General features: G+C 49.7%; 1 protein-coding gene across 4 annotated transcripts in view; it reads right to left on the reverse strand.

Moving 5' to 3' along the window:
• The window catches only part of syk (spleen tyrosine kinase), a 205,442-nt gene that overhangs the window by 101,024 nt on the left and 81,271 nt on the right, over positions 1-23,147 (reverse strand). For 3 of the 4 annotated variants that reach the window (XM_038804732.1, XM_038804731.1, XM_038804730.1), the window contains exon 3: positions 126-286. In XM_038804732.1, coding sequence (XP_038660660.1) covers positions 126-286 — 161 coding nt within the window. The remainder of the gene's footprint in view (positions 1-125; positions 287-23,147) is intronic. The other variant, XM_038804733.1, reaches the window with a different exon arrangement.

The following is a 23,147-nucleotide window of genomic DNA, read 5'->3' on the forward strand; positions in this document are numbered from 1 at the left end:
TCTCACTTGAAAAATCATGTTGATTTGAATTAGTTTATTTCAAAATAAAGGTAAAAGTTTATTGAACATCTCGAGACATTTAGATGGGGAAGGGCTTATTAAAAAATGTACAAATATTTACTCACAAAAATTTTCCGTTGAGACGCGGACCTCTCAGAATGCAACGCTCGGCATCATCTCGAGATTTTTTCCCATGGAACCAGGGCATTCGCTCATGAGCTGTTGTTGCAATTAATTTTTCCAACTGTGGCTTTTGGCTAATAATCGCCTGTTCAAGAGCATCCCCCTACAGAAATAAGATCTATGTTTTACAGACCATACAGATGCATCACTTCAGTCACAATGGTGATTGGTATAAAGCCATGTTTTATATCAAAAATGGCTTCATATATTTATTGGGCTGAAACCAATGGTTTAGTTTGAACAGACTGAACAACAGAATTTCAGTGATTTAAAACAGCAGCTTCTAAGATGACTGAATATTTACATAACTGCACCATACCTGTTCTAAAACCGCTAAAATAGAGTCCGTCTGCCTCAAAGGACCCATCGGAGGCGATCACCTCAGAGGGATGTGAATGGCCCCAGTTCCTAAACTATCCCGACAATCACCTGTGTATTCAACTGGGTGTGTGACAGGCCATTAGACTCAAATCATTTTGGATAATAGACGTTGGCAGGGAATGGAACTTTTCCAGTCCTAATTTAATCAAGTCTACACCATGGATGTGAAATCAACTTGTTATGACCATGTTTGTGGAATTTGGTCAGTTGGTGAGAGGGCATCATGGCCAACTAACCTTCTTTTCTGTTTTAAGAAACTACTTTTTTTCCAGGTCAGCAGAACAGAAAAAGAGACACAGAAGAAGCAGGAACCTGAGTGGATACCCTCACTCTCTTTCCATCAAACTGCAAGTTTAAGCCCTGCCTGTTGCTTCACCAGCTATATGCTGGGGCAGCTTCTAAAAATCAACCCAGCAGCTACTGACTCCAGGAAATCAAACACAAATCACCCATCTTTGAATTGTGCAGGATACTGACCTTCCCTTTGGGAATTTCACATGACTCCTTTATTTGATCTACAACTTCACTCAGATGTCCTTCATACTTCCCAGCTCATTGCTGAAACAACACCATGTTTCTTCAGGAGGATTTAGTCGGATCTTTTCCAACCAAGTTCTACCCATTCGTGCCGGATAATTTCCTTTGACTATGTGCAAGGATAAATCTGCCGCCTGTCCATTTAATTGTACTGCGACATCAATACGGTCCCTCAATGGAACCACTCACAGTAACTTCATTGCAGTTTTAATGTAAGCTTACTTGAGACAATAAAGGTTATTAAATTAAGTTTTCAACATAATTTTCGACAGTCTCAGAGGGATACATCAGAGATTGTCTTGTAGGCAGTCTCCGGTGAAACTGCTACCCTAGTGTCCACCTTCACATTTGCTGACTGTTCATCCAGCAGTGGAGAGACCCGGCATTTATTTGTAGCACCAGCAATGGCTAGTACAGCTAGCAGTGGCAACGACAACTCGTCCTCAGACTGTGAATTAAGTCTCTTCTCTCATACTTGCTGTACTTCTTTGTTCTGTTTGCCAGTTTCTTTATTCAATATTTTTCCAATATGCACGATCAATGTGGCACTTTCTTCAATATTCTCTGCACATGATGGGCACGATTTACCAGCCGTGTCCCACTTACATTTAGGTGGGACGTGGCCGGCAGATCCTGGGAGAGGCCGCCCCCAGGATTCCCAACGGACTATACGCCTCGCGAAATCTAACCAAACCTTGCGAGATGTCGTGATCTGGGTCCCACCCACAATGGTCGGGGCTCAGTCTCACATGGTTAAGTGAGTTTAAAAACCCACTTAGCCGTGCTGACAACGGATTGAATGGCCACCCAGCATCTATCGACCTCGCCGAGGAAGCCCCAGCCAAGTACCGATTAGTTCTAGTCCCCACAAACTGGGACCAGGCGTACCAGCACTTGCTGGGGGAGGGGGTTCTCCCAGGTGATCGGAGGCCCCCACGTGGTCAGCCTCTAGCCAGGCTGGCACCCTGGCGGTGCTGGTGCCTCCTTAGCATTGCCTGCCTGGCACACTGGCAGTGCAACCCAGGTGCCAGCCTGGCACTGCCAGGATGCTCAAGTGGCACTGCCAGGCTGGCTGGGGAACTGTGTGTGACAGGCTGGCAATGCCAAGATGCCAAGCTGGCAGTTTGCCCGTGTCAGGGATCAGACCTGGTGGTGCGCTGCCGATAAGTGGTGTGGTGCGGGTGGCTCGAGAGATTGGCGTCCCGATCTCTTCCTGCACTGAAGAACTTCACTTGTCAGAAATGTAGCCTCGAGGGGGTGTTTCTCACCACAGTCCGAGTGCCGTTAGATAGCGGGGTCATGCTTCTGACTGGGCTTTGATTTTTTTTTTTGGTTAGATCACGTCCTGTGGGGAGGATTCTCCATTTGAGAGGCTAAGTGCTGACGCCGGGACTGAATCGCAAGTATTCTACTTGGACGAAAGTGTTGCCAGTACCAATGATTCATATCCTGTTAATGGGCTTGCACCGGCGCCATGTAGAACTCGTGCAATTCCAATGCATGCTGACCCTCATCTCAGCAAGATGAAGGTACTGGTTGCGTGGCAAAGATTGGTGGGAGACTAGAGGACTGGGAAATCTTTAGGGGGCAACAGAAAGCTACTAAAAAAGCTATAAAGAAGAGTAAGATAGAGTATGAGAGTAAACTTGCTCAGAATATAAAAACAGACAGTAAAGGTTTCTACAAATATATAAAACAAAAAAGAGTGGCTAAGGTAAATATTGGTCCTTTAGAGGATGAGAAGGGAGTTTTAATAATGGGAGATGAGGAAATGGCTGAGGAACTGAACAGGCTTTTTGGGTCGGTCTTCACAGTGGAAGACACAAATAACATGCCAGCGACTGATAGAAATGAGGCTATGACAGGTGAGGACCTTGAGAGGATTGTTATCACTAAGGAGGTAGTGATGGGCAATCCAATGGGGCTAAAGGTAGACAAGTCTCCTGGCCCTGATGGAATGCATTCCAGAGTGCTAAAAGAGATGGCTAGGGAAATTGCAAATGCACTAGTGATAATTTACCAAAATTCACTAGACTCTGGGGTGGTCCCGGTGGATTGGAAATTCGCAAACGTGACACCACTGTTTAAAAAAGGAGGTAAGCAGAGAGCGGGTAATTATAGGCCAGTGAGCTCAACTTCAGTAGTAGGGAAGATGCTGGAATCTATTATCAAGGAAGGAATAGCGAGGCATCTGGATAGAAATTGTCCCATTGGGCAGATGCAGCATGGGTTCATACAGGGCAGGTCGTCCCTAACTAATTTAGTAGAATTTTTTGAGGACATTACCAGTGCAGTAGATAACGGGGAGCCAATGGATGTGGTATATCTGGATTTCCAGAAAGCCTTTGACAAGGTGCCACACAAAAGGTTGCTGCATAAGATAAAGATGCATGGCATTAAGGGTAAAGTAGTAGCATGGATAGAGGATTGGTTAATTAATAGAAAGCAAAGAGTGGGGATTAATGGGTGTTTCTCTGGTTGGCAATCAGTAGCTCGTGGTGTCCCTCAGGGATCCGTGTTGGGCCCACAATTGTTCACAATTCACATAGATGATTTGGAGTTGGGGACCAAGGGCAATGTGTCCATGTTTGCAGATGACACTAAGATGAGTGGTAAAGTGAAAAGTGCAGAGGATACTGGAAGTCTGCAGAGGGATTTGGATAGGTTAAGTGAATGGGCTAGGGTCTGGCAGATGGAATACAATGTTGACAAATGTGAAGTTATCCATTTTGGTACGAATAACAGCAAACGGGATTATTATTTAAATGATAAAATATTAAAGCATGCTGCTGTGCAGAGAGACCTGGGTGTGCTAGTGCATGAGTCACAGAAAGTTGGTTTACAGGTGCAACAGGTGATTAAGAAGGCAAATGGAATGTTGTCCTTCATTGCTAGAGGGATGGAGTTTAAGACTAGGGAGGTTATGCTGCAATTGTACAAGGTGTTAGTGAGGCCACACCTGGAGTATTGTGTTCAGTTTTGGTCTCCTTACCTGAGAAAGGATGTACTGGCACTGGAGGGTGTGCAGAGGAGATTCACTAGGTTAATCTCAGAGCTGAAGGGGTTGGATTACGAGGAGAGGTTGAGTTGACTGGGACTGTACTCGTTGGAATTTAGAAGAATGAGGGGGGATCTTATAGCAACATATAAAATTATGAAGGGAATAGATAGGATAGATGCGGGCAGGTTGTTTCCACTGGCGGGTGAAAGCAGAACTAGGGGGCATAGCCTCAAAATAAGGGGAAGTAGATTTAGGACTGAGTTTATGAGGAACATCTTCACCCAAAGGGTTGTGAATCTATGGAATTCCTTGCCCAGTGAAGCAGTTGAGGCTCCTTCATTAAATGTTTTTAAGGTAAAGATAGATAGTTTTTAGAAGAATAAAGGGATTAAGGGTTATGGTGTTCTGGCCGGAAAGTGGAGCTGAGTCCACAAAAGATCAGCCATGATCTCATTGAATGGTGGAGCAGGCTCGAGGGGAATGAACCCCGCCCTGGGTGAGACAAACAAAGAATTGTAACTGGGAAGGTCATAGGATCAGGATCTACCAGGACATTGGGGCTGACCTGGACAAGCAGAATTCAACAAGGTGAAGGCTGCCCTGTACAAGAGCCGTATAAAGTTTGGGAAGCTGTACCCAGCCAAACTCTGGGTCACATTCCAAAGCAGGGGGCACTTTTTTATGCCCCCTGCAGTCGTGGACCAGTTTGTCATGGAAAATGGGCTCGAGAAATGGCAGCAGGAACAGCAATGAAGAAATCATCGGAAGAGACTTTTACTTTTTGATTTGCGAACTGTGAACCTGTGGTAGTCACTGTTGTATATAGTGCACGTATGAGATGTAATATGGCAAGGCTCCTGTACTACAGGAACGGGGGTAGATCCCTGCCTGATGGCTCCATCCAGTAGGTGGAGTATAAATGTGCATGCTCACCGAGCTGCAGCCATTTCAGCAGCAGCTGTAGGAGGCCACACACCTTTGTGTAATAAAGCCTCGATTACTCTTGACTCTCTTCTCGTCGTAGTTGATAGTGCATCAATTTATTATGCACAGATTTTACAGCGATGGACCTTCGCATCAAGCCAGATCGCCTGCAGCTGCACCCTCAAGCAGACAACGCCACTGGCTAGCTTGCTTTGAAGCCTACATCGGATCAGCGACAGAACCACCCTCAGAAGCACAGAAACTCCAGATCCTGTACACACGGTTGAGCTTCGATATTTTTCCTCTTATCCGGGATGCGCCCAACTACACTGAGGCCATGGCACTTCTGAAAGAGAACTACACACGGCCGATCAACAAACTCTACGGCAGGCACCTCCTGTCCACGCGGCACCAACTCCCCGGTGAATCACTGGAAGATTTCTGGCGTGCCCTGCAAGCCCTGGCGAAGAACTGCAGTTGCCGGGCAGTTTCGGCTGTTCAACATTCCGAATTCCTAATCAGGGACCCTTTCATTACGGGCATAGGGTCAGCAAACATCCGCTAGCGCCTCTTAGAAGGGGGTACGCTCGACCTCACGGCGATCAAGAAACTCGCAACCTCACTAAAGGTCGCCTCCCATAATGTGCAAGCGTACCCCCCCCCCCCCCCCCCCGACTGCATGGCAACCCCCTCCTGGACATCGTGGACCCCATCAGCGACCGCCCCAGCCAACCTCAAGCCTGCGCCGCGCGGCAGCCAGCCAACCCCGGGGGGCCGAAGTGTTATTTCTGCGGGCAGCCAAAACACCCCTGCCAGCGCTTCCCGGCGCGGAGCACACTCTGCAAGGCTTGTGGGAAGAAAGGACATTTTGTTGCGGTGTGCCATTCCCGGTCGGTCACCACTGTATCCAGGCCCATTGTTCCCGCACCCCCCACATGCGACCCGTGGGTGCCGCCATCTTTCCCTCATCAGACCTCCTGCGGCCCATGGGCACTGCCATCTTCCCCCCATCAGACCACGTGCGGCTCGTGAGCCACCATCTTTAATGCCAACATCTTCAGCGCCATTTTCGACGGCGCCTCAGGACCCGTGCGTGTCGGGCACCTCTTCAGGCCACTCATCGCCCTCAACCGCCACCGACCAGCCTGGAGCCCACCAACACCAGCTGCAGCTTGCCTCCATCATGCTCGACCAGACCCGACCACACAACCTCGCAACCGCGACAACGACGGTGAAAGTCGGTGGCCACAAAACACGTTGCCTTCTCGACTCCGGGAGCACGGAGAGCTTCATCCACCCCGATACGGTAGCCACTGCTCCCTCGCGGTACACTCCATTACCCAATGAATCTCCCTGGCCTCCGGATCCCACTCCGTGGAGATCTGGGGGTACTGCACCGCCACCCTCACCGTCCAGGGCGTAGAGTTCAGCAACTTCCGGCTCTACGTCCTCCCCAACCTCTGCGTTGCCTTGCTACTCGGCCTCGACTTCCAGTGCAACCTCCAAAGCCTAACCCTGAAATGCGGCGGGCCCCTACCACCCCTTACTGTATGCGGCCTCAGGAGCAGACGGTACAGTGCCCAGGACAGGACCTTCATCAGGTTGGAGGTCCAGCGGCTACTGCGGGAAGTCATCATCGAGGCCAGCAACTGCCCCTGGAGAGCCCAAGTGGTAGCGGTGAAAACGAGGGAGAAAAACAGGATTGTCATTGACCACAATCAGACCATCAACCGTACACGCAGCTCGACGTGTATCCCCTCCCACGCATATCTAATATGGTCAATCAGATTGCACAGTACCGGGTCTTCTCTACAGTGGACCTGGGAAATCTGCCTACCATCAGCTCCCCATCCGCAAGGCGGACCGCCAATATACAGCATTCGAAGCAGACGACCGCCTTTAACACTTCCTTTGGGTCCCCTTCGGCGTCACTCGGTCTTCACTCGGTCTTCCAACAGTACTCACATGGCAACTGCGGACTCAGTCTGCGGAAGCCCTGGGCGGGGCTGGGCTGACAGGTTGGGCACGCGGCCGATCAGTGGGTTTATTTTTTGGGTCCAGCTCCGCGATCCGAGTCCGCCATGGAGCATGGCACGGCCGCTGGAGGCCGCCACCGTGCGTGCACACGGCCTCCGACCCGGAAGTGCGGGGGCCCGTATCTGCAAAAGCTGCTAGATCTACGCTGGGTCCTTGCTGGGCTAGGAATTTTCTGGTGTGAAACTCCACTGTTTTGTCAATGGCGTGGGGACATAGTCCCAATAATGGAGAATCTAGCCCGAGGTCTTCCCAGTGAACCCACAAGGGAGAGGGGCAGAGCTGGAGTGAATTCCATTTAAATCATAGAATCCCTACAGTGCAAAAGGATACCATTCGGCCCATCGAGTCCACACCGGTCCTTGGAAAGAGCACCCTCCACCTTATTCCCATAACCCAGTAACTCCAGCTAACCTTCTTGACCTCAGGGGCAATTTATCATGGCCAATCCACCTATCCTGCACACCTTTGGACTGTGGGAGGAAACCGGAGCACCCGAAGAAACCCCACACAGACACGGGGAGGCCATGCAAACTCCACACAGTCACCAGAGGCTGGAACTGAATCCAAGACCCTGGAGCTGTGAGGCAGCAGTGCTAACCACTGTGCCATGCCGCCCTGATACACATCGAGGGCAGCACGGTAGCATTGTGGATAGCACAATTGCTTCACAGCTCCAGGGTCCCAGGTTCAATTCCGGCTTGGGTCACTGTCTGTGTCGAGTCTGCACATCCTCCCCGTGTGTGCGTGGGTTTCCTCCGGGTGCTCTGGTTTCCTCCCACAGTCCAAAGATGTGCAGGTTAGGTGGATTGGCCATGATAAATTGCTCTTAGTGTCCAAAATTGCACTTAGTGTTGGGTGGGGTTACTGGGGATAGGGTGGAGGTGTGGGCTTGGGTAGGGTGCTCTTTCCAAGAGCCAATGCAGTCTCGATGGGCAGAATGGCCTCCTTCTGCACTGCAAATGCTATGAATATGCTGGTCTAATGGAGGGTCACATGCTCTTGGTGATTGTGGACTGCACTTGAAATGGCCAGAAGTCATGATAATGATGTCAACGATGACTGAGCAGACCATTGACAACTGAAGGAAATACACGCACGATTTGGAACACCAGGGCAGATTGTCAGTGATAATGATATACAGTTACTTCGAAGGAGTTTGAGGACTACTTGAAGGGGATGGTACACACCATATCAAGGCTGCGCCATATCATCTAGCAATGAATGGATTGGCTGAACGTTTTGTGAAATTATTAAAGCATTCTATCAATGCATCGAAGGACCAGGGGACATTATCAAGAAGAGTAAACAAATTTCTAATTTTTTTAATATAAATTTAGAGCACCCAATTGTTTTTCCAATTAAAGGGCAATTCAGTGTGGCCAATCCACCTACCCTGCACATCTTTGGAATGTGAGGGTGAGACCCACACAAACACGGGGAGAATGTGCAAAATCCACATGGACAGTTACCCAGGGTTCGGATCGAACCCGGGTCCTTGGCGCTGTGAGGCAGCAGTGCCAACCATTGTGCCACCATGCCGCCGACAAATTTCAGAATACCGTACATGCTACCATGCAAAGTTCACCGGCAACGCTGTTGTTTAAGTGGAAATTACAAATACAGTTTGCTTTGTTAACACCATCTGATACTTCAGAGTTTGTCAAACAACAACAATCATAAATTGCTCGGAGGGATGAAATCTCTAAAAACCAGGGAGAGAGTACTAGCTAGGAATCACATCACCAATGAGAAATGGCTATCAGCTATGATCCTAGCAAAGATAGGTCCATTGTCACACCCTTGTTGAAGTCGTCGAGGTGACACCCAGAATGGCCACATCATGCTGATCAGTTACTTGCTGCACAAAGTGAGTTTGCAGAAACTTCTCAAGACGTCCTTCCTTTAGAAGACCTAGAGAGCTATACTTTGGAATAGAAACAGTGACAGTGACAGATTCTGTTTCTGGGGACTTTTCAATACCTATAGTGGCAGATACTGAAATAACTACTCAAGAAGTACCATCTACAGAAAGCAATAAAGACACTTCTCATGTTGAATTCTAGCAGAATGGAATAGACGCCCACCACAGAGACTATCTTACTGAATTGTATATATGCATAGAAATAACATTTCAGGGGATCTGTTGTTTGAATGCTAATTGTTGTTGTTGTATAATAGAAGAGGGAGAGGTTATATATCTGGGAATACATTCTAGCTGGTTCTGCATGATGTGATGTGTAGTGATGACAGCCGAGTGTTTGCATGGACTTTGACATCTTGATTGTATGAGCAACACACTAAATAAACCCCTCATCGTGTTTACAAGAACCCAGAGTGTGGGCACCTCCCTACCTTTTCTCTTTACAGCAACAATGTAATGTAACACTTTTCAATTTCTGTCTCTTCCAAATCGTGCTGTTTCATGCTATCCCCTCCACTCATGGAGCATTAGATCAAATTAAATCATGGCAGTGGAACAAGGGGACACAGATTTAAGCTAGTAAAAGTCAAATTTAGGACAGATAGCAGAAATATCTTTTTCACATGAGTGGTCAACACATTGAATAAACTTTCAGATTGGGCTGGATAGTGGAGGAAATAAACAGGGACTCAGAAATATTTGGATGCCATGATAGGGAAAATCTGTCTGTCCGCACCCCTGTCCATGAGTCTAGATGTCACAGCAATTAATTGGCTGCCGGTTATGGCTGACAGTTATCTTTTCTCCTTTTCTTTGTGTTGATCTTTTAATACTCCAGTCTGCAAACCAGCTGCCTGGTGTAGACTGATGGCTTTTTAATTACATCACCTGCAGAGGTTTCCAGAATAGTTTTCATTTGACTTGTTAAGGAAGATGGGAATGACTAAATGCAGGATGCATGCACAGTCATATGATGACAGTGATACAGCTACATCAATAAAAATAGAACATCCTGTGGGGAATTAAATAACATCATTTTTCTTCTGACAAGTGAACTGAATCATTTATGAATGATGTGCAACTAGTTTTTCAGAATTTATTTTCCCCCCAATTATCCTCCTTCTGTCATGAAGGCACCGCGTTATCCTGGGGAATGACTATGAGTGAAAACCATCTTCTGGTACTGTGGTATAATTTGAGAAATTAAATATTCACAGATTTAGTATGTGGTGGATACACAATGGGAATTAAAATTTCTATCCCATTGACACGGAGAACAGTCAAAACCAGAATCGTGGAATTTATAGTGCAGGAGACCATTCGGCCCATCGAGTCTGCATCGACCCACTGAAATAGCACCCTGCTTAAACTCACGCCTCCACCATATCCCAGTAACTCAGTCACCCCATCTCACCTTTTGGACACTAAAGGGGCAATTTAGAATGGCCAGGAGGGAACTGAAGAAAGGGATTAGGAGAGCTAAGAGAGGGCATGAAAAATCTTTGGCGGGTAGGATCAAGGAAAACCCCAAGGCCTTTTACACATATGTGAGAAATATGAGAATGACTAGAGCGAGGGTAGGTCCGATTAAGGACAGTAGCGGGAGATTGTGTATTGAGTCTGAAGAGATAGGAGAGGTCTTGAACAAGTATTTTTCTTCAGTATTTACAAACGAGAGGGGCCATATTGTTGGAGAGGACAGCGTGAAGCAGACTGATAAGCTTGAGGAGATACTTGTCAGGAAGGAAGATGTGTTGCGCGTTTTGAAAAACTTGAGGATAGACAAGTCCCCCGGGCCTGACGGGATATATCCAAGGATTCTATGCGAAGCAAGAAATGAAATTGCAGATCCGTTGGCAATGATCTTTTCGTCCTCGCTGTCAACAGGGGTGGTACCAGAGGATTGGAGAGTGGCGAATGTCGTGCCCCTGTTCAAAAAAGGGAATAGGGATAACCCTGGGAATTACAGGCCAGTTAGTCTTACTTCGGTGGTAGGCAAAGTAATGGAAAGGGTACTGAGGGATAGGATTTCTGAGCATCTGGAAAGGCATTGCTTGATTAGGGATAGTCAGCACGGATTTGTGAGGGGTAGGTCTTGCCTTACAAGTCTTATTGAATTCTTTGAGGAGGTGACCAAGCATGTGGATGAAGGTAAAGCAGTGGATGTAGTGTACATGGATTTTAGTAAGGCATTTGATAAGGTTCCCCATGGTAGGCTTATGCAGAAAGTAAGGAGGCATGGGATAGTGGGAAATTTGGCCAGTTGGATAACAAACTGGCTAACCGATAGAAGACAGAGAGTTGTGGTGGATGGAAAATATTCAGCCTGGAGCCCAGTTATCAGTGGCGTACCGCAGGGATCAGTTCTGGGTCCTCTGCTGTTTGTGATTTTCATTAACGACTTGGATGAGGGAGTTGAAGGGTGGGTCAGTAAATTTGCAGATGATACGAAGATTGGTGGTGTTGTGGATAGTGAGGAGGGCTGTTGTCGGCTTCAAAGAGACATAGATAGAATGCAGAGCTGGGCTGAGAAGTGGCAGATGGAGTTTAACCCTGACAAGTGTGAGGTTGTCCATTTTGGAAGGACAAATCTGAATGCGGAATACAGGGTTAACGGTAGGGTTCTTGGCAATGTGGAGGAGCAGAGAGATCTTGGGGGTCTATGTTCATAGTTCTTTGAAAGTTGCCACTCAAGTGGATAGAGCTGTGAAGAAGGCCTATGGTGTGCTAGCGTTCATTAGCAGAGGGATTGAATTTAAGAGCCGTGAGGTGATGATGCAGCTGTACAAAACCTTGGTCAGGCCACATTTGGAGTACTGTGTGCAATTCTGGTCACCTCATTTTAGGAAGGATGTGGAAGCTTTGGAAAAGGTGCAAAGGAGATTTACCAGGATGTTGCCTGGAATGGAGAGTAGGTCATACGAGGAAAGGTTGAGGGTGCTAGGCCTTTTCTCATTAGAACGGAGAAGGATGAGGGGCGACTTGATAGGTTTATAAGATGATCAGGGGAATAGATAGAGTAGACAGTCAGAGACTTTTTCCCCGGGTGGAACACACCATTACAAGGGGACATAAATTTAAGATAAATGGTGGAAGATGTAGAGGGGATGTCAGAGGTAGGTTCTTTACCCAGAGAGTAGTGGGGGCATGGAATGCACTGCCTGTGGTAGTAGTTGAGTCGGAAAATTTATGGACCTTCAAGCGGCTATTGGATAGGTACTTGGATTAGGGTAGAATAAGGGAGTGTAGGTTAACTTCTTAAGGGCAGCATGGTAGCATTGTGGATAGCACAATTGCTTCACAGCTCCAGGGTCCCAAGTTCAATTTTGACTTGGGTCACAGTGTGGAGTCTGCACATCCTCCCCGTGACTGCGTGGGTTTCCTCCGGGTACTCCGGTTTCCTCCCACAGTCCAAAGATGTGCAGGTTGGGTGGATTGGCCATGAAAAATTGTCCAAAATTCTATGATTAACCTAGGACAAAAGTTCGGCGCAACATCGTGGGCCGAAGGGCCTGTTCTGTGCTGTATTTCTCTATATCTATATCTATATCTAATCCACCTAATCTGAACATCTTTGGACTGTGGGACAAAACCCATGCAGACACAGGGAGAAAGTATAAACTCCAGACAGTCAGCAGAGGCCAGAATTGAACCCGGATCCCTGGAGCTGTGAGGCAGCAGCGCCAGCCACTATGCCACCGATCTGCATAATTATGATACAGAATATGTATTGTAGTTCTTCACGTTGCATTCTCTTTATACCACAGTTTAGATAAGTCATTACGGTTTCTATTGTCTCAGAGCAGGCATCTATGTTTGATTCAAATCAAATGGATGAAATCAAAGTGTCTGTTCTCTACTGGTCTTGTGGATAGAATGTAAACTAAGTTGTGACGTTGTTAAATCAATTTTTATACCCCAATTATATATAAATATATACACAATGTTAGAGCTTCATTGTCAGCAAACCTGTAGAATAAACAGAGGCATCTACAATCTCCTAAATTGAGGAGATTGAATAATACCTAATTGACTAAAACTGGTTTTCATATGAAAACATCCATCTCAACCTCATTGCTATGATATTCAGGGAATTACCAGGTGACTTGCAATCCACTGATGGAACTTTAGGTCAAACCTCGGAGAAATGGCACACATGCCGTTTGGTGAAATTTCCCCCGAGTTTCCGTTAATGTTATGTCAGGAAATTAAGTAAACTCAGATGTGTTGGGTGCTCTGGACCCGTGGAGACTGTGTTTACCTCAGCAGTAACACATACAGGCTACCAACACTTGAAATAGTACAACACTATTTTCTTAAGCTAGAAACTGTTGAACATGCTTCCACTGTGGGTCGACACTATGTTAGATTAAACTAAAGACCTATGCCTATCCTAACCAGTCTATGCACTCAGCACATGGTGAAGATCTGTGGTGCAAGCTGTGAGCTCTGTCCTTCTGAGAGGCTGCATCCTGAATCAGCGGGAAAACTGATGCCCTCTGTCTTTATAGTGAGTGTGCTCTAACTGGTGATTGGCTGCGGCGTTGTGTGTGTTGATTGGTCTTGCTGTGTGTCAATCAGTGTGCGTGTCTGCACCATGATATACTGGTGTATATTATGACATCCCCCCTTTTATAAAAAAATATATGTTTGTGGCAATAAATAATGTGTGGTGAGAATTTTCCTAACTACGTGTGGAGTGCGAAGACATAGGGCGGAATTCTCCGCTCCTGGGAAAAATCGGGAGGGCCGCCGTGAACTCGACCGGGTTTCACAAAGGCCTCGGAGGCCGTTCCTCACCCCCGATTCTCCCCTCCCAGCGGGGCTAGGAGCGGCGCTCCATAACTCTCGGCCGTGGGGGCGTCGCGCCAAGAATGACGCGGCCGGCGTGCCTAATGACGTCAGCCGCGCATGCGCAGGTTGGCCGGCTCCAACCCGCGTATGCGCGGCTGACGTCATGACGCTGACGGCACTAACCCGCGCATGCGCGGTGGCCGTCTTTCCCCTCAGCCGCCCCGCAAGATGTGGCGGCTTGACCTTGCGGGGCGGCGGAGGGGAAATTGTGCGTCCGATTTGGACGCCGGCCTGACGATCGGTGGGTACCGATCGCGGTCCTGTCCCCTCCCGAGCACAGTCGTGGTGCTCTTTCCTTGCTAGCCCCAAGCACCTACAAGCCCCAAACGGGCTTCTCACTCCCGTTTCACGACGGCAGCGACCAGGTGTGTTTGCCGCTGTCGTGTAACGGCCACGAACGGCAGGCCGCTCGGCCCATGCGCCGATTCTTCTGAGCCCGAGGGGGGGGGGGAATCACTGGGGCGCCAGGGGGCTGTGAAATTAGTCGGGGGGCCCTCCCGTGATTCTCCCACCCGGCGTGGTGAGCGGAGAATCGCGCCCATATTTACAAGACTAAGTACATAAGAACTAAGCTATTTACATCGGAAGGTGTCCGGTGCAGATAAACAGTATGCAACAAAAGAGTAACTAGAGCACCATTATATACAAACCAGGGAATTGATCAAACAAAGCAACAAAACAGTTCAGAGAGTCCATAAATTCAAAAAGTTCATAAATTTAGTCTCTGAGGTGGGCGACGAATTGTGGTTGACTGCCTCAAGGGTGGGTCGAGAGCCGCCGGTTCAGGAGCGGGCTGGACTGTGTCAGAGTCAGAGGGTGGCAGAGCAACAGGGAGCTCTGCATAGTCAATGGGTCGCCATAATGGCGAGGCGGGACCTGAAGATCACGTGGCGAGCGTGGAATGAGACGAAGGGCACGTCGATTGCGGCGCATAAGAGAGCCATCCGGTAGACGAACCAGGAACGAGCGGGGGTCCACCTGCCGGAGGACAACAGCGGTTGCAGAGCAGCCACCATCGGAAGATGGACGCGGACGTCGTCATCGGGAGCCAGAGCAGGGAGATCAGCTGCACGGGAGTCATAAGCCGCCTTGTGCTGGGCACGAGAGAGCTGCATCTGTCAAAGGACTGGAACGTGGCCGAGGTCTGGGACATGGATGGACGGCACCATCGTTCTCAGGGTGCGATTCATGAGTAGTTGGGCTGGCGACAGGCCAGTGGACAGGGGGGACGGAGCGGTAGGCCAGCAAGGCCTACGGCAGCACGGTAGCATTGTGGATAGCACAATTGCTTCACAGCTCCAGGGTCCCAGGTTCAATTCCGGCTTGGGGCACTGTCTGTGCGGAGTCTGCACATCCTCCCCGTGTGTGTGTGGGTTTCCTCCGGGTACTCCGGTTTCCTCCCACAGTCCAAAGATGTGCAGGTTGGGTGGATTGGCCATGACAAATTGCCCTTAGTGTCCAAAATTGCCCTTAGTGTTGGTTGGGGTTACTGGGTTATGGGGATAGGGTGGAGGTGTTGACCTCGGGTAGGGTGCTCTTTCCAGGAGCCAGTGCAGACTCGATGGGCCGAATGGCCTCCTTCTGCACTGTAAATTCTATGAAAAAGGCAAGGTAATAATCAGAACCAGCATCGGCAGCCTTGCATAGGAGCCTTTTGACGATATGTACTCCCTTCTCTGCTTTGCCGTTGGATTGGGGGTACAGGGGACTGGACATTAATGGGCAAAATTGTACCGCCTGGCAAAGTTGGACCATTCTTGGCTGGCGAAGCAGGGGCCATTGTCGGACATAACCGTGAGCCGAGCAAAGGTTTCTTTACATGCACGAATGACTGCAGACAAGGTGAGGTCGTGTAACCGTATCACCTCCGGGTAGTTTGAAAAGTAGTCCACGATTAGGGCATAGTCTTTACCCAGCGCGTGGAACAGATCGATGCCCACCTTGGTCCAGGGTGACGTGACCAACTCATGGGGCTGCAGGGTTTCACGTGGTTGGGCCGGTTGGAATCGCTGACAACTGGGGCAGTTGAGCACGGTGTTGGCTATGTCCTCATTAATGCCAGGCCAGTACACTGCCTCTCGGGCCAGTCGGCGGCACTTCTCCACTGCAAGGTGGCCCTCGTGTAGCTGTTCCAGGGCAAGCTGGCGCATGCTATGCGGGATGACAATGTGGTCCAGTTTTAGAAGAAACTCGTCTACTACCGCCAGATCATCTCTGACATTATAGAATTGAGGGCATTGGCCCTTGAGTCACCTGTTCGCTAGGTGGCGCATAACACGCTGGAACAAGGGATCGGCAGCCATCTCGCGGCGAATTTGGATGAGGCGTTCATCCGAGGCAGGTAGATTGGAGGCAGCGAATGCCACATGGGCGTCAACCTGGCAGACAAATCCCGCTGGGTCACATGGAGTGGTGACTGACCGGGAGAGAGCGTCAGCAACGATGAGTTCCTTGTCTGGGGTGTATACCAGCTGGAAGCCGTATCGCCGGAGCTTGAGAAGAATACGCGGAGGCGAGGCGTCATGTCATTCATGTCTTTTTGTATGATATTTATCAGCGGTCGATGGTCTGACTCGACGGTGAACTGAGGGAGTCTGTAGACATAATCGTGGAATTTAACGACACCGGTCAGAGGGCCCAGGCACTCTTTTTCAATCTGCACGTACTGCTGCTCGGTGGGGGTCATCGCACGCGACGCATATGCAACGGGAGCCCATGATGAGGCTTCATCACGTTGAAGGAGCACTGCTCCAATGCCGGAATGACTGGCATCCGTAGAGATTTTGGTCTCCTTGGCTGGATCAAAAAAAGCTAAGACCGGGGCCATGGTCAGTTTTGCCTTGAGTTCCCTCCATTCATGTTCGTGGGCAGGGAGCCATTGGAAGTCTGTCGTCTTCCTGACCAGGTTCCTGAGAGCCGTGGTATGATAGGCGAGGTTAGGGATGAATTTCCCTAAGAAGTTGACCATGCCCAAAAAGCGGAGGACCACCTTCTTGTCTTCATAGCTTTGATGGCAGCTACCTTGTCCGCATCCGGCTGCACACCCAATTGGGAGATGTGGGGCGCGATTCTCCGCCCCCCACGACGGGTCGGAGAATAGCGGGAGGGCCTTCCCTACATTTTTCCCGCCCTCCCGCTATTCTCCCCCCCCCCCCCCCCCCCCCCCGCCCAACTCCCGACACGAATCGCTGCCGCCGTATTTTTACGGCCGGCAGCGATTCACAGCTGATAGATGGGCCGAAGTCCCAGCCCTTTACGCTGTTTTTACGAACGGCAAACACACCTGGTCTGGCCGTTCGTAAAAACGGCGGGAACAACTTGCTTTTTATAACCATGGCACCGATTGGCACGGCAGTACCACGGCCGTGCCAAGGGTGCCATGGGCCCGCGATCGGTGGGCACCGATCGCAGGCAGCGGGCCCGATGCCCGCGCACTATTTCTCCTTCCGCCGCCCCGCAGTATCCATTCGCGGGGCGGCTGAGGGGCATCCCGTCCCGCGCATGCGCGGGTTTCGCGCAAATACGCGATGACGTCATCCGCGCATGCGCGGGTTGGAGTCTTCCAATCCGCGCATGCGCGGCTGACGTCATATGACGCGTCAGCCGGCGCTAACTCCGGCAAGCGGGCTTAACGAAATTCGCTAAGCCCGTGATGCTGGAGCTTACGGCGTCGGGCTGCTAGCCCCGACCGGGGACCAGAATCGGTTCCCGGTCGGGAAGGGGCGCGCTGGCGTCAAACCCGCCCGGGTTTGACGCCAGCCTTACGATTTCTCCCGTTTTGGGAGAATCGCGCCCCCTGTCTCTGAGGAATTTAATCTCTGTCTGACCAAAGGAGCATTTGGCCTTGTTGAGGTGGAGGAAATGCTCATGTATCCGTCTGAAGACGCGCTGGAGGCGATTAACATGCTCCTGCGGAGTGGTGGACCAGATGATTATGTCATCGACATAGACGCAAACGCCTTCAATACCTCCCATCATCTGTTCCATAATCCTATGGAACACTTCTGATGCAGAGATGATCCCAAATGGCATCCTGTTGTAGCAATATCTTCCAAACGGGGTATTGAACGTGCAGTTTCCTGCTGGATTCATCGAGCTGGATTTGCCAGAATCCCTTTGAGGCATCGAGTTTGGTAAAGAACTTGGCGCGAGCCATCTCACATGTGAGCTCTTCGCGCTCGGGAATGGGATAGTGCTCTCTCATAATATTGCGGTTGAGATCCTTGGGATCAATGCATATTCTCAGTTTGCCGGAAGGTTTTTTCACGCATACCATGGAACTGACCCAGTTGGTCGGTTCCGTGACTCTGGAAATCACTACTTGGTCCTGGAGGTCTTGCAGCTGCCGCTTGAGGCGGTCCTTAAGGAGCGCTGGGACTCTGCGAGGTGCGTGCACCACAGGCGTGGCATCCGATTTCAATAAAATCCTGTAGGTGTACGGGAGCATGCCCATGCCCTCGAAGACGTTGTGGTATTGGTTAATAATGGCATCGAGCTGCGCCCTAAAGTCAGTGTCCTGAAAGGCAGATGCATCAGCAGGAGAGAGGGAGTGAACCCTCTGAACTAGGTTCAACAGCTTGCATGCCTGCGCACCAAGCAGGGAGGCTTTCGAAGATCCCACAATTTCAAAGGGAAGGATGGCTTTGCATGACCTGTGCATCACTTCAAGTTGGCATGAACCACTGGCAGCAATGGCATTGCCATTATAATCTAATAGCTGGCAGGCTGATGGCAGGATGGCTGGTTTGACACAAAGGCTTTGGAGGTCAGATGAGATTGGCGGAGGCATCAGTGTCCAGGCGGAATCGGATTTGGGACCGGTTGACCGTAAGGGGGGCACACCATTCATCGTCCAGATCAATGCTGTATACCGGTAGAGGCTGGACTTTTTGCTTCGGGGGCCCCCTGTTTGTAGAAATGATACCGACTAAAAAAGGCACCTTCGGGTCCTTGGTGTCAATATCGGGCAGTAGGTCAGAATCGGGTTCGGTGACCGTGGGTTGAATGGCACGGACATCCCTGCGAGGCTGGCTGGAGTGACGAGAGTTGGCAGGCTGAGCAGACCTGCATAGAGCAGCATCGTGGCCAAGTTTTCCACATTGCAGGCATCGTCAGGATTTGGCAGGACATTGCCACTTTAAGTGGGCAGAGCCACAGTTGCCGCACGTTGTAGCATCAGTACGCTCGCTGTGCCACCGCGCATGCGCGGTGCGGTTGTACGTGGTGCGCGCCTGCGCAGCGCGATCGTCGACATCCCCCCGTTCAGTGCGCGCATGCGCGGGAGGCCGCGGAAAGCGCGTGAAATGGCTGCCCTCATCCAGGCTGAGGCCCTGGAGTTGTTTGATTGCTTGTACCTTTTCTGCCTCGAGGGGACCTTGCCGCGCCGTTTCCGCCGCTTGGATGTGTGAATACCGATTAGTGGCATGTTCATGCAGCATGCAGGTCTCGATGGCAATCGCTAGAGTGAGCTGCTTAACCTTGAGGAGCTGCTGGCGTAAGGGGTCCGACTGAACACCGAAAACGATCTGGTCGCGTATCATGGAGTCGGAGGTGGACCCATAATTACAGGACTGCGCATGGATGCGGAGGTGGGTGAGAAAGGGCTGGAAAGGTTCATCCTTACCCTGTAAACGTTGTGGGAAGACATAGTGCTCAAAACTTTCATTCACCTCGATGTCACAGTGACTGTCAAATTTGAGGAGGACCGTCTTGAATTTTGATTTGTCTTCACCATTAGCAAAGGTGAGAGAGTTGAAGATGTGGATGGTGTGGTCCCTGGCCGTGGAGAGGAAGAGAGTGATCTTCCTGGCATCTGAAGCAGCTTCCAGGTCTGTGGCTTCAAGGTACAGCTGGAAGCGTTGTTTGAAGATCTTCCAATTGGACCCTAGGTTACCGGTGATGCGGAGCGGCAGTGGCAGGCGGACGCTGTCCATTTTGCAGGATGGCTGTATGCTGGTGGAAGGCAGATCACTTGCAGGTATTGCTAAGTTGTTCCAACATCAACTACTGGTACCATGATGTGTTGGGTGCTCTGGACCCGTGGAGACTGTGTTTACCTCAGCAGTAACACATACAGGCTACCAACACTTGAAATAGTACAGCACTATTTTATTAAGCTAGAAACTGTTGAACATGCTTCCACTGTGGGTCAACACTATGTTAGATTAAACTAAAGACCTATGCCTATCCTAACCAGTCTATGCACTCAGCACATGGTGAAGATCTGTGCTGTAAGCTGTAAGCTCTGTCCTTCTGAGAGGCTGCATCCCGAATCAGCGGGAAAACTGATGCCCTCTGTCTTTATAGTGAGTGTGCTCTAACTGGTGATTGGCTGTGGTGTTGTGTGTGTTGATTGATCCTACTGGGTGTCCATCAGTGTGTGTGTCTGCACCATGATATACTGATGTATATTATGACAAACCCCAGGGGAATTCCGGCCCTTAATTTCTAATTTAGAATATTTCCTGTATTTTCTCACCGGATATCAAATTCTATAATACTTTGTGTTGACCCAGCATGTGCTTAATTCACAGTATGCTTGGATGCTAGACTTGTCCTGCATGTATAGGTTTTTAAAATGTTGACTATTAAAGTTGCTGGAAGTTGCTGGAAGCACAATGAGGGCAACAGGGCATTTTGGACCTTGATGAACAATGGAACAAACTGTGTATATCCTTCACCAATTAAATTAAAGGATGAAGAAACAGAGGAAGTTCTGACAGTGGGTGAATTCAATATTAAATCACTTATGGAAAGAACCCTAAAGCGAGGGAAAGGAAGATTGGAAATCTTCAAAACAAGTGACAAAGAAAAAGTAAGAAAACATAATAATAATAATGATGATAATTGCTTATTGTCACAAGTAGGCTTCAATGAACTTACTGTGGAAAGCCCCTAGTCGCCACACACCGGTGCCTGTTCGGGGAGGCTGGAACGGGACTTGAACCTGCGCTGCTGGTCTTGTTCTGCATTACAAGCCAGCTGTCTTAGACCACTGTGCTAAACCAGCCTGTAGTAATCCACGGGAGGCAGGAGTTCCGTCACCATGCCAATATTTATTTACAATAACGATATTTCAGGAGCAGCTACAAACAGTGCTGCTAGCAGTCCAGTCAACTTAAAACTGGCTCACAAATCCTACACAGGTGATTATATGGGCCCTCTCAATGAGCTATCATTGAGGGAGCTCATACTCCAATTGGCCAACCAATAAAGCCAATTGGAGTTCATTACACCCCTCCCCCCCAAGGTCCGAGGAATTCCTGCCAGCTGGCATTCCTCTGAGCTTCTTCCTGCTCCTCATGTCTGGGTCTGTCATCTCTGTGTCGTCCGCCGGGTCGTTCTCCGAAGTGGGTGGGGTGTACCTGATAGGTGCCCGTCTTTTCCTTGACGACCTCCTTTGAAGTTGTTCTTCCTCCTCCTCGTGGAGAGGTGTCGCGGCGGCCTCGTCGAACGTGTCCATCTCCGACTCTGACGACTGGATGACGGGGTCTGGAGAAATTGCTCGGGGCTGGGGTGTGGGTATCCTTTCCGTCTGGGCTATCTCAGCTTGAGGCGGTCCTGCTTCGCCTGCCTCCAGGTGTGGTTCCGCTGCTCATATTTGGTCTAGGTGTTTCTTCAGCATCTTACCTCCTATCGAAACCTCATAGGATATGGGCCCTGTTTGGGACTCTACCGTGCCTTTGACCCACGTTGGTCCATTCCTATAATTCTTGACCCAAACTGGTGCCCCCACCTGGAAATGTCTCTGCTGTCGACTATTATCATGCCCCCTGCGTTGGGCCTCCTGTTGTTTCTCCACTTTCCCCGTTAAATTTGGGAAAAGGAGACTCAGCCTCGTTCGCAGCCGCCTTCCCATTAAGAGTTCAGCTGGCGGTATGCCCGTTGTGGAATGTGGTGTGGTCCTGTAATCAAACAGCCAGCGGGAGAGCTTTGTGTCCATTGACGCTGCCGGCTGCTTCTTGAGTCCCTCTTTAAGTGTCTGGACTGCTCACTCTGCCAGGCCGTTGGTCGCTGGATGGTAAGGGGCCGTTTTGATGTGACAGACTCCATTTTCCTTCATGAATTTTCCAAATTCGCCACTTGTGAATGCCGTTCCGTTGTCCGACACCAATACTTCCGGAAGTCCATGTGTTGCAAATGAAGCCCTGAGCTTTTCAATTCTCGATGCTGTGCTTGCCGCGTTTACCCGGTGGACGTCCAACCATTTGGAGTGGGCGTCCACTATCACCAAAAACAATGGCCGGCGTGGTCAATATGCAGGCGGATCCACGGTCTGCCTGGCCATTCCCACGGGTGCAATGGCGCCGCTGATGGCACTCTTTGCCCCTGTTGGCACTCCTGGCACCGACGTACCAAGGCTGCTATGTCTGTGTCCAAACCTGGCCACCAAACATAGCTTCGAGCTAGCATCTTCATTTTAGACACCCCTGGGTGTCCGTGATGTAACTCAGTTAAGATTGCCTGACGGCCCTCAGCTGGGACTATTACCCGGGCTCCCCATAATAGGATACCGTCTTCTACGGTCATTTGGTCCCTTCTGCTCCAGTATGGGTGCATCTGGGGCTCCACTGGTCTTTCCAGTTACCCTGTTAGCAGTAAATGCTTCATCTTAGCTAAAACTGGGTCTTTTTGCGTCCACAACCGAATATGTTGTGGGTCTACTGGTAGGGTGTCCAAAAAATTTAGTGTCATTACTGTCTCCTCTACTTTTGGTATTTGCGGCGGAGTGTCCGGGAGGGGAAGTCTGCTCAAAGCATCTGCATTTGCTACTCGCGTTCCCGGTCTGTGCTCCAGAACGTATCTATATGCCGCCAGTAGCAATGCCCAGCGTTGGATTCTAGCTGATGCAATCGGGGGTATTGACTTGTCTTCTTTTAATAACCCTAATAACGGCTTATGGTCCGTTACTATGGTGAATGTCCGCCCGTACAGATACTGGTGAAATTTTTTTTACTACGAATATCACCACCAGTCCTTCCTTCTTGATTTGGGCATACTTCCTCTCAGCCATCGCCAAGGTCCTCGAAGCATAGGCCATTGGCCGTTCTTCCCCATTCCTTCCTCTACGGGCTAAGACGGCTCCTACCCCGTAGGGGGATGCATCACAAGTGACCACCAACTCGTTCCTTGGGTCATAATGCTCTAGGACATTTTCGGATGACAGCTGTTCCTTAATGTCCCTAATTGCTCGGTTTTGGCGGGCGGACCATTTCCATTCTTGCTCCTTTTTTAGTAGCTGGTGGAGGGGTTCTAGGATAGATGCCCTATTTTCAATAAATTTTCCATAATAGGTTACCAACCCTAGAA

Source organism: Scyliorhinus canicula, chromosome 8, assembly GCF_902713615.1.
Source record: "Scyliorhinus canicula chromosome 8, sScyCan1.1, whole genome shotgun sequence".
Taxonomy (NCBI): Eukaryota; Metazoa; Chordata; class Chondrichthyes; order Carcharhiniformes; family Scyliorhinidae; genus Scyliorhinus; species Scyliorhinus canicula.